This window comes from Andrographis paniculata, unplaced genomic scaffold (genome assembly GCF_009805555.1).
Source record: "Andrographis paniculata isolate CXL003 unplaced genomic scaffold, ASM980555v1 Contig65END, whole genome shotgun sequence".
Taxonomy (NCBI): Eukaryota; Viridiplantae; Streptophyta; class Magnoliopsida; order Lamiales; family Acanthaceae; genus Andrographis; species Andrographis paniculata.
In genome coordinates this window covers 5,378,299-5,391,096 of record NW_026137601.1, presented here as the reverse complement: position 1 = coordinate 5,391,096, position 12,798 = coordinate 5,378,299, and the positions used below count along the sequence as shown (strand labels likewise).

Below are 12,798 nucleotides of genomic sequence, written 5' to 3'. Positions count from 1 at the left end.
GAGTATCAAATATATTGGATGGATAAATATTGCTAATATAAATTGGCGTGAGAGAATCCAAACTTTGGTTAAATAGACCAAATTTGTTTTGAAAAATTACCTAATTGTCTACTTCTCAGAATACATTAGACCAATCATTTTTTCTCCATTCACATTCTTATAAAGACCAATCTGTGTCTTCCTTCATCTTTTGCCTTTCTTAATAGGAGGTAAAAAACTGTAAGTCCCATTACCAGAAAAATGAAATTCGGCCACAAAAAATTATCTTAAAATCAATACAAAATTATCTTAAAATCAATAAACACATATACGGACATATACTGCAACTGAGACCTTGAGCATAACAAGTTTTCTATTCACATAAAAGACAAGGAATAAAAATACATGCTTGAAGTTGGAGAGAGTATCTATTATTTTCTTTTATTCTTTCCTTTCAATTGGGAAAATAATTAAAGATCCTCATTTGAGGGGTTCAAAGACAATTGATGCCCAAATTGAATAAACAAACAGATAAATTAGTGAGGCAGTCCCAAACCCTAATGTGGATTTTAAATGTGTAATGCCAGTAGCACCTCGCCAAATCAAACATAACGAAATTCAGATAAACCATCAGGCAGATCCCCAAACAATATATATATAAATACAAGGCTTGAAGTTCTAGCACACCAAACCCTATTTGGTTTCACACTATCAGGTTGTAATTCAAACCCTAATTAATTCGTTGAAGCAACAATCAACCACACGAAAAATAACGAAACTGCAGTTACTGAGGTGAATGAGTTTACAGAATGAAGAGACCGTACACTTTGGATTTCGACAAAACGTTTGTTTCAGTCATGATTACGGCGGGTTTGCGGAGCAGTGAACACAAGAACAGAAAACACCGACAGTAAGAATTCTTTTCAAGAGGACCACCCGATTACTTCTTTTCCGTTTATATATATATATATATATATATATAATGGGCCTTTAAGCGGAAATGGTATCTTGTTATATTTCCTCTCCTCGCTCTATTATTATTTTTATTTTTGATGTTATGACAACCTGGCCCGCTGATATAATAGCTTGCAATTTACTTTGGTTGGTTAAATCATACCAGAAGACCTTGTAGGAAAGTAGTTCAAACGATAATCAATATTTCATCTGTAACTTGAGAACATAGAAAATAAAGTTATGAATTTGATCCAACCAATTTTATCATTCTATCCAAATTGAATTAAAATTTTTAAATAGTTGATGTATGCAACAATTTAATACACATTAGAAACATTTAAAACTAGACCATGAGTATTTCTAATCTAAATTCTTATTGAAGACATCATCAATTCAATATTACTCTTATTCAAGCATATAAATTCTTAATTGAGTTTTCTATTTTCCAAGATTATGGTAACTTATATTAAGATTAATGAATAAAAATAATCTTCAGATAGATTTTCATTAGTGAAATTGCATATCAAACTTGAATACTTTTTTTTTTTTTAATTTTATTCATGAACATAATAAATATTAAGCTCTTAGAGATCAATACTACTGTCAAATTAATATCTCAACTTCGTAGGTGTGAATAACAATTTCATACTTATCCAATCTCCAACTCTCGACTTTGATTGCGGGATGAAATATAGATAGATAGCAAAATTTAAATTCCTAATCTAAAATGAAAGTAGCAATCTTTGAATGAAATTCCCTAATCTACGGCAAAAAATAATAGAGAGGGGTGAAGGTAACTACTGCTTTAAGAACGATGATTTTTTGGATTCGAAGTTTATTCCTCTCCTGATCCCACCAATCGATCTGCTTTGTTTTCCTCTTCACATTGCATCTCCAAGTTGTAGGTATTTGTTGCAGGAGCTGTTCAAGCCAAGCCCTGCTTTAATTTATCTTTACTTATTTATTTATATATTATATGTATAGATACGTATATATATATTTCAATTTCTACTTGCTACAGCTATGGTGCAAGCTGTTTACTCCTCTTCAACTCCGATGCTCCAACGGGGTTATTGATTGTGTAAATCACCTTGACCACGCCACCTTTAATTTTTTTTTTTTTTTTTGCAACATTCAATTTTATTTCCAACATGAAATATACAACCGAAACCTCATGAATTTACTATTATAAATCAAGAGGTACGACACTTTTTATACAAAAAACATCGATCATCATGATGTTAAATATATGGATAGTTAACTAAATATTCTATATGCTACAATATTAATCTCAAAATAAAAAAAAAAAAAAAGTATTTATGTAAAATAGAAGAACAAGTACAATTGCATGGTGCTTTACAAAGGTAAGCTAACTATATTGAGTGAATGATGTTATCTAGAGCATTGCGTTCACATGCCCCTACGATGCAAATAGAATGATGTTATGAATATAATGATTCTTTGTCTTTTAGACAAACTAAATGTTCCTTTTTTTAATAAAGAAGGGTTTTTCATATTCACTTTAATACCCTTTTAAGTAAAATATATTTTTTGTATTCGCTTCAATAAATCATTTATCAACAAAGAATTCTATTCAATAGCGAATTTATTTCTAGCCCCTCCTAAATAAAATTCAAAAGAATCTGCATAATTATTTTTAATAAATAATTGATGTCCATCCAAATTTTCCGGCGATATCTAATACTCTTACTTGGAAGTTGCATCGTTTTTCTATAGTACTTCTTTAACACCATAGGATTTTAAACTTTTTTTTTTCCAACCCCTCTCTCTAGGTGCATCAATTCTACGGTCGACCACACAAGAAGTCATGGCAAAGTAAACAGAGGCAATAACAGCTGAAGTTGTAAGAGTAATTTGTTGACTATTATGCTATGTTCATGGTTTTACTTAATACACACTTAAAGAATAGCAGCTATGGATTCACTTGTTTAATTTCATCCTAAATTGTCAGAAAATTTCAAAGCAATATGATTTGTCCAACATAAATTTCTTTTGCTACTATATGCTTACAATCAATGTTTTATACAAATTTAGTAAATTTGATTGTTGTGTAATTTGTTCGATTTGTTTCGCTGTTGTCGCCTTTGCTCATTTGAAAGCAGCGTGGGGTTTGGATCTGCCTCGTCTTAATAGATCCATGGGTTTTTGGTTCTATAATTTTTCTGTGTTACAGTTTGGGCATCAGCTGCTATTTCAAAATCATTAATTTCGATTTCTATGGAATTGATTTGGACTAACCATTTAATTTCTAGTGCTTGGATGATTTATGGCACATGCATGATTTCCTAAGTACTGTCGAAGGCTGATTAGCTGCAAAATAGAGAGGAAATTTGGGGTACTGCTGCTGCAATGGAAATGTAAAGAACAGACCAACAATTTGAGAAGAAACATTGGGATGCATTCATTGTTTTTTTTTTTGGTTTTTGCTAGTTAATGTAACTTTGAGTTAATTAAACTTTTTAAAATTAAAGATATATAAATAATAAACGACATTTTACTTAATACCTTATCTAAACTGCTTCACAACTTTTGGATTGATGCCCCTGAAGGTCCTGTCATGTTCTTGAGATATTGATTATTGTAGATAATGGTTGTGTAACATTACTTGTCTTAAACTTCAACTATTATTTTTCTTTTATTTTCTTGAGTTTAAGAATTTGGTTATTTATATGTTGTGTTAAGTGTTAAACGATCATCTTATCTAAAAGTTTAAATTTTAAAGGGCCGCATCATTAATTATTTCATAGGGAAACAACATTGAGAATGCGCATAAATCCAACAAAATCATTCATGATATGCGATTGCCGGATAGTGTGATCGAGAATGCGCATAAATAAATGGCATCCATTAGTCATTCCCCTTCTTTTACACCATTTTTTGGTTACTTATTTTTTTCTCTTTTTTGTTTTAAACATAAATTTTATAACACTCCCTTTGTGTTTTTAGTAAAATTCACAAAATCCCCCATATTTTATTTATTGCGTCAAACACCCCCTTCCTTGCCTAGAACACCCCCTATTTATATAAAACACCCGTTTGCCTGTATTTGATTCTAAATAAAGAACTAAATTACACAAATTTTATACAAATAAATATTAAATAAATTTTTTTAATATAATAAGACAAATTGTTATCTAATTTTTATAATCCTTATTTTATGTGCTGCGAAAGTAGAACTAATGTCAGAGGACTTGTGTAACGAAATTAGTTCGTAACAAAAAAAATTGATACGAAAGATGTCACCATGAAACTCCTTTTATTTCAAAAAATATCCCTAACAAACAACACAATACAATACGTAACACTGACCGTATGGATAGGAATGTGGCGGCAGCATTCGAGCGGATGCATATTAAAGCATTTGGATCAAAGCTCGTTGGTTAGGAGTAAAGGCATATCTTTTGGGAAAATGTTAGATCATGGGTTTGATTTTCAATTTTATTATGTAATTTTGTAGTATTAGTCTTGTGATGCATTGACTGAAAAAATAAATTTAAAATATACATGGAGCTATATTAAAATTTATATTTTAACAAAATATAGTTAACATAAATATTATTTTTTAGAAAATAACATTTTATATAATATAAAAAATATACATATAGATATGGTGTGAACCATTGTCGAGTATAGCAAAAGACATCGATCCATCACCTCCACTTGGATAAATGTCGTGGTTCGCAACAGGAACTTCTACTGTATGAACATCGATGGCTATATCGGCAAGTTTGATCCGGTAAAATGTAGGTGGAGAGCTCTCCCATACAAGCCCCTTGGATAAGGTCGATCTGTCCCGTCTTACGGGTGTAGGAAAAGCGTGTTCATGGCAGAGTATGACGGCGAATTCTTTCTAATGCACACTTATGGCGTGGTGCAACCCATAGTCTACAAGTCGGATGGGATCAGCTGCACATGGAAGAGGGTGAAGCACTTAGACGGCGCAACCTTTTTCACGAGTACCACGACATCCCTCATCCGGGATGATCTCCCCGATGGGATAAAGAACTGCATTTACTTCCCGGAGCGTGTGGACGATGGGAGGCATTGTCTCATCTATTCCATGAAACTCAAGAAGTTCTATAGGAAAACGCAAAAGTTGGAGCGGTCGAAGATGGAATTTCTAGGTGGCGCATGGATGGACATCGACGGTAGTGAGGTTCCAGTGACGGAAGAAAGGGACGGCATTGCCCGTATGAATCAGAGTTCATTGCTTAGAAGGGGGCAGAAGCATCTAGAAGCATTTGGAACGGAGTTCATTGCTTAGGAAGTAAAATTTTAATTTATGAGAATTTATTTTCAATTTTATTATGTAATTTTGTGCGATGATGTTTACTCATATTTGATTATTTACTATTATTTTATAAATCACTGAAAGGTAATGTATTGATATAAATTATATAGTAAAAAATTAAAATATTTTATACCACATCCTTTGTCTTTTGATTTCGAACACATTCAAATACAATTCTAGAAACAACAAAAAAAATGAAACATAATTTGAGAACGATAGAAACCAAAAAATAGTAGAAAGCAAGCACCAAAATTGCATTCGACAAACTCCTAAAAGCACCCGATACACAATTAAGACACATAGCAACACACACGAAATTAACACACGATCAAAGGTACAAATTGAAGTGAGCTATTTCTTCGAGAATTTTCCAAAAAGTGAAAATGCCATGAAATAAATAACTTAAAAATACATTGATAAATCATCACCTTTGAATTAATTCCTCCAACGTAAAAACCAACAAATATTACTACAAAATTCCACAACTTAAAACACTACATACCTCTCATGCTTAATTTTCTCAAAAAATACCATATCACATAATTATGTATTATCATGAAAATAAAATCAAATACTAATTTTTTTTTTTTTCTTAAAAAAAAAAAATCCATAACTCCAAGCCCTTTCAATCCAGATATTCTCATAAGGCTCATCTTTGCAAAGATTGTAGTCGTCCCTTCAGGGGAAGAATCTTTTCCGAGTAAGGAAATATACGATAGGCGCTTTTCATTAGTATATCACTTTCGAAAAATAAATGCTCCCTCCGTCCGCCTCTATACTTAACATTAAAAATATAATTTTTTTGTACAAACGTCATTTTCTATCTGTATTATAAGACACTTTTAATTTTTTCTTAATTTGTACTATGTCTTGATATAATAATTAATATTCAAATATCAACACGCAAAAAGTAAATCAGACCCTTAGAGTCGGACGGAGGTAGTTTTTTTTTTTCTTTTTTTCCCTCGTTATCCCCATCATATCTATTTGAATATGTCATATAAAATACCCTTAGTCTCGGTTGAAATTACTTCTTTCACTGGTAATACAGTATATAAGGTAATTAAATTTAATTTGTTACTAATATTGAATTAAGATATTATTTCATCATTTGAGTAATATTGTTTTAGTTTTAAAATAATAATTCATATATATTACACTCTCCATTCCACATACTTTGCAATATTTTTTATTTTGGTATATCTCACATATTCTGCAATATTTTCAAAATAGAAAATAATTAATATACATTTTATTCCATCACACAATTTAAATAAAAAATAAATATATATTTTTTCTCTCGTCACATCACCTAATTTTTACTTAATTCTATGTACATAAATTCCCGTGTCTAAATCCAAATGTTATTTCTTATACGTGGTGGAGCAAGTTTTGAAGAAAATGGAAAATACAACTACTGTATATCTTACAGTTGATTAACTGAGGAAAAAGAAGATATATACAAAGAATCTACCTCTAACAAACTCTGACAACCTAATGGGCTGGCCCAAGAAAAATAAACCTAAACCAACCAAATAAAATACATCAACAAAAGAAATAGGCCCATTATAACATAACCCAATTTATCACCATCATCTTCAATCTTCTTAATTCTCTGATTCTCTTCTCTTTCCATAACTTGACACCCTCCCCTCGAACCGAGCGTGTCCATGCACAACTTGGTACGAAGGTTTTTGAATAATGGTCCAGGTAGAGCTTTTGTAAATATATCAACAATATAGAGCTTGCTTCGTACATGCACCAATGTAATGAAACCTCTAAGAAAATGGCATCGAACCAAGTGACATGCTATTTCAATATGTTTGGTTCTCTCATGAAATATAGGATTTTTTGCAATGTGAAGAGTTGATTAGTTGTCACAATGAAGAGGAATTGACAATGAAACAGTCACCTTTAAGGCACCGAGGATGTTCGAGATCCAAAGGAGTTCACATGTTGTGGTACACATGCTTCTATACTCAGCTTCAGTTGAGGAGATACTTACAGTAGGCTGCTTTTTTGCTTTCCAAGAGATGGGATTGGATCCAATAAATATGCAGTACCCAGTTATAGACTTTCAAGAGTCCGAGCAAGTGCCCCAATATGCATCACAATAAGCTTCTAGCTGAAGTGAGGAATTTGCATCAAACACAAGACCATGATTCATTGTTCCTCTAAGATATCGAAGTAGGTGGAGAACAGCTTTCCAGTGTGATGATGTAGGTTTGTCCATGAATTGGCTCAACTGTTGTGTTGCAAATGCAACATCAGGTCTGGAAAAATTCAAATAAAGTAGTCTTCCTATAAGCCTTCTATACTGAGAAGGCTCTTTGAGTTCATCATCATCTTCCAATGATAGCTTCAATCCAGCTGGCAGAGGAGTGGACACTGATTTTGCATCTACCATTTTCATGTCCTCCAATATGTCAAATATGTATTGTCTCTGAGATAAGGCCAAACCATTCTTTCGATGTTTGAATTCTATGCCATGAAAGAAGTGTGCCTCTCCCAAGTCCTTAATTGTAAAGGCCTCATGTAAAAATATTTTTGCTTTCTGAATGAGATTAGGAGATGAGCCTGTCAACAATATGTCATCCACATATGTTATTAAATTCAGTAGGTCAGTCCCAACATGCTTAATGAATAAACAATGATCATGAGTGGACTGCTCAAATCCAAACTGGAGTACTTTCTTAGTAAGTGTTGTATACCATACACGAGGAGCCTATTTGAGCCAATAGAGAGATTTCCTCAACTTGCAGACCTGCCCTGGTTTGGTGTGTTAGCCGAGTGGAGGTTTAAGATACAATTCTTCGTCCAATGTACCATGAAGAAATGCATTGTTGATATCCACTTGTTGAACAATCCATCATTTTGAGACAGCTATGGCAAGTACAAGCCTTACAGTGACGCTTTTAGTCACTGGTGCAAAGCAATTATCATACTCAATTCCATGCACTTGCAAGTAACCTTTTGCCACCAATCTTGCTTTGTATCTATTTATAGAGCCATCCTTATTCATGTTAATTCTGAATACCCATTTGCTCCCTATTGCTTTCATACCTTCAGGAAGGTAGGTTAATTCCCATGTCTCATTCGCCTCTAATGCCTTTATTTCTTCATCCATAGCTTCAATCCATTCTTGTTTCTTAGCTGCCTCTAAGAAAGTGAGGGGCTCTTCTGTTGCATTTTCAAGTGTGTCATGAGCACACACATAATCTTTCATCCAGCATGGCTTTCTTGTGATTCTTGGTTGTCTCCCTTCCATCTCAAGGGTAGCAGGTACACTGTCTTCAGTCGTTGTTTTAGCAGATCCAGAAGTGACATCTTTGGATGAGAGTGAGGATTCATGACCAACAACATCTTTGGATGAGAGTGAGGGTTCAGGGGGAACAACAGACTCTGAGATGACCTCATACCTCACTTTTTCAATAGTTGGATCAGCAGTAGAATTTGCAGGACTTGAAAAGTTCATTCTTCTTACTTGATCATCTTCAAATAACCTCACTGGGCTAGAAAGCACATCAGTTTGTTGTGCATAAGAGTGCGATGATGATTGATGTGTGAAACCTAGAAATATATGCTCATAGAAGACAACATCCTTTATAATTAGTATTTTGTTTGGATCTAGGTCAAACACCTTATATCCCTTTGTGCCCCGTTCATATCCTACAAAGATGCCCTTAACAGCTCTTTTGTCAAGCTTTGTCTTTGAAGGATCATTGTTTGATGCATAACATAAGCATCCAAACACTCTTAAATTTTCCAAGTTAGCAGTGAATCCGTGGAGTACCTCATAAGGAGATTTCCAGTTAATGACAGGAGTAGGAAGCAAATTTATAATGTAAGTTGCTACAAGAAGAGCTTCTCCCCAAAATATAGCAGAAAGTCCCAAGTGAAATAGCAGAGACCTCATTACTGTCAAGATGTGATAATTTTTTCTCTCAACTCTTCCATTTTGTTGTGGCCTATAAGGACAAGATCTCTGATGTAGAATTCCATTTTCCTGTATCAAATTCTGGAAGTTATGGCTCAAAAACTCTGCTCTATTATCCGTCCTTATGATTTTGACCTTGGTTTTGTATTGAGTCTGAACAAGTTTAATGAAGACTGAAAGTATGATTGGAGCCTATGATTTCAGTTTCATCAAATAAGTCCAAGTGCTTATGCTATGGTCATCCACAATTGTTAAGAAGTATCTACTACCATTCAAAGATGCCTGACTATAAGGACCCCATATGTCAACATGAATCAACTCAAAACAAGAGTCGGCATAAGAAGTACTTTTATTGAATGAGAGTTTTTTTTGCTTTGCATAATGACAAGCATCACAAGGCGCATTAGGAGAAACAGGTTTGGATAATTGTTGTAACACTTTATTGGATGGATGACCTAACCTGAAGTGCCAGGAAACTTCTTCATCAGCAGCCATAACTTTCAGTGAGGGATTTAACCACAAGTAATAGAGATGCCCTTTTAGTCTCCCCTTTCCAATCTCACATCTACTTGTCTGGTCCTGAATAGAACAAGAATTAGCCACAAAGTTCACACATAGATCAGAGTCCAGGCACATCTTATGAATTGAGATCAAACAGTATTTGAAGTCAGGGATATAATAAACATCATAAAGAGTAATTGACTGATTTGGCTGTATACTCCCTGTGTGTGTTGCAAGCTGAGTTGTTCCATTAGGTAAGTGAATCTTAGCTGGCTTATTCAAGAGTTTTAAGTGTTTAAAAAGAGATAAGTTATTGCTCACATGACATGTAGCACCTGAGTCAAGAATCCATAAGCATTTATCATCAAAATCTGTATAAAGATTCACAAACTCCTTACCAACATGCTCCACCTCAAGCATGTTCAAATGATCAAGTGGAGTTTTGGCCTTCATAAAGGCCTTTTGAATTTCTCTATGGATTAACTCAGCTAGGGAATCAGTGGATAGCAATGGATTGGAGACAGAAGAACCACTGCCATCAGCAACTTGCATTGCAGCCTGTTGGTCTGTGACAGTGTAAGCTCCCTTCATTTCCCTCTTTCTCCTTTCTTGTATGGCCTTATACCAGTCAGGTGTTCTATTTAGCTTGAAACATGTATCCTTGTTGTGACCTGTCTTTTTGCAATGCTCACAAATTATGCTTCTTTTGTTAATCTTTCTCTTATCTGTAACTTCAATATAGTGGGATGTGTTTCATGAAGCATACCATGTATTTCTTGTTGCTTTTCTACACTTGATAGTATTCCATACACTTTGTTGAGAGATGAGAGGGGGTCCATCATCAGAATTTGACTCCTTACAGCATCATAAGAGTCATTTAACCCCATCAAGTAATCAATGATGTCTTGTTTGTTGATGTATTCATCATCTCATTTTTGGTCTCAGGCATGGGAGCCAAGCACCTTAGTTCATTCTTTAGTTTCTTCAATTTTGTGAAGTAGGTAGCCAAGCTCAGTCCACCTTGAGATAAGCCAGAGATTTCCCTTTGAAGACGGTAGATTAGGGGACCGTTGCACTGGCCGTATCTCTCTTTCAGTAGTTCCCACAGTTCATAATTGGTGCTCACATACCCAAAAACATCGGTCAATTGAGATGTAATAGAGTTGAGGATCCATTGAAGTATCATATTGTCAGTCTTTCTCCAAACAATGGCTGAAGTTGCATCATTTGGCTTAGAGATTTCACCCGTGATAAAACCTTCTTTTCCTTTTGCAATCAGGGCACGCATTATCCCCCTACTCCACAGTAGGTAGTTAGTATCATTGAGCTGGTTAGTAATCAAGCTTATACCAGGTTGATCAGATGGATGAAAACTCCAAATGTGCCATAGATGTTACCACTAGAGCCGCTACATTCGAGCTCTATACATCAGAGGCGGAAGAATCAGTTGACATGATTCAAGGTTGAGAACTCCCAATCAGATAAAGAGAAATAATAATCCTTTAATCACAGAGCAGTAATCCCAATGCCCCTGTGCTTTGATACTATGAAGAAAATGGAAAATACAACTACTGGAAAATGGAAGAAGACGATATATACAAAGAATCTACCTCTAACAAACTCTGACAACCTAATGGACTGGCCCAAGAAAAATAAACCTAAACCAACCAAATAAAATACAACAACGAAAGAAATAGGTCCATTATAACCTAACCCAATTTATTACCATCGTCTTCAATCTTCTTAATTCCCTACTTCTCTTCTCTTTCCATAACTTGACAAGTTTTGAAATAAATTTAGACTACGAGGGTGTTTGACAAATAGCTTTTTGAAGAGCTTTTAACTTATTGAACAGTTTTTAGAGCTGTTTGACCAGTCAAAAAGCTAATTTAGGTGTTTGGTAAATTAGCTTTTTGGAATAGCTTTTTGGACCCAAAAAGCTAATTTCTGAAAAGCTAACTTACTCAGCGTTTTGAAATAGCTTTTTCTGTAAAAATTTTTTTATTCCTTATATACCCTTAAAAATTTATTATACATTTTACACAAATAAATATATTTTGATTATTTATTAATTATATTAGAATATTTTATTATATTATAGTTTTACTTTTATAAATTTAAAATAATTAATTTTTATATAAAAATTATTTTAATTTTAAAATATATAAATTTATTAAAATCAACATAAAATAAAAAATATAAATATTAAAAATTTATTTTTTTATTAAAATTACATTATATAAATTTTATACTAAAAATAAATTAAATAAATTAAATTTATTGAAAATTATAATTATAATGAACTAATCGATAACTAACATAATAAATGTATACATGAAAAATTTATTATTTTATATTTTCCATCATTTTCAATAAAAAAAACTATTTATATATTTTAATAAAAATATATTATTTTTTAAATCTAATTGTAATAAAAATAAATAGTTTTATAACACTTTTACAATTTTCAATAACTAATAACAACAAATTTTAAACATTCCAAACTCAAAAGAACATAATTGAATATATTAGAAACAAGAATAAAATAGAAATGTCCTCAATTGTCATTTTACGTAGAAACAGCTAATATCAAACAGTTGTTTTACCAAACATTTTAATACAAACAGCTAATCGAATTAGATAGTCAAACCAGTTAATTGAATCAGCTAATAGCTATCAGCTAATTGAATCATCTAACAGCTAACAACTATCAACTAATTGTCAAACACGCCCTATGTGCACTACAAAAAAATAATATATTTATAACGGAATTCCGTCTCTAAAGTTCACGTAGCTAACGTAATTCCATTCCTAATTCCGTTTCTAATGTCATTAGTAACGGAAAAAGTTGATTTAGCGACAAAAAAATTTTGTTACAAAAATGATATTTTCTTGTAGTGGTTTTTAAATATTTCAAAAAATAATATTTACCAATAAAATATATATAATATAAATATTATTTTATAAAAAATAAAATTTTAAATGATACAAATAAATAAAAAAAATAACAATTTCAAATAATATTTATTTATTTATAATTAAGATTAACAATTTTTTCGAAATATAAAATTTTAAATATAAATAAAAATATTAATCTATTAATAATAAATAGAAA

General features: G+C 32.5%; 1 protein-coding gene across 1 annotated transcript; it reads right to left on the bottom strand.

The window, feature by feature from the left end:
• Positions 1 to 9,374: 9,374 nt before the first annotated feature.
• Positions 9,375 to 10,971, bottom strand: LOC127262416 (uncharacterized). Its single transcript, XM_051291083.1, has 3 exons — positions 10,646 to 10,971; positions 10,450 to 10,538; positions 9,375 to 10,354 (listed from the first exon to the last, which is right to left on the bottom strand). The coding sequence occupies exons 1-3, from the start codon at positions 10,969 to 10,971 to the stop codon at positions 9,375 to 9,377; spliced, it is 1,395 nt and encodes a 464-aa protein (XP_051147040.1).
• Between the last annotated feature and the right edge of the window lie 1,827 nt (positions 10,972 to 12,798).

Excerpts from the sequence above, each read along its gene's own strand:
- LOC127262416 (XM_051291083.1), bottom strand. The coding sequence starts at position 10,971 with ATGCGTGCCCTGATTGCAAAAGGAAAAGAAGGTTTTATCACGGGTGAA. Across the intron at positions 10,539-10,645 it reads AAACTAAAGAATGAACTAAG|GAGTCAAATTCTGATGATGG; the intron begins GTGCTTGGCTCC and ends TGATGCTGTAAG. Across the intron at positions 10,355-10,449 it reads AAAGCAACAAGAAATACATG|GTCACAACAAGGATACATGT; the intron begins GTATGCTTCATG and ends GCAAAAAGACAG.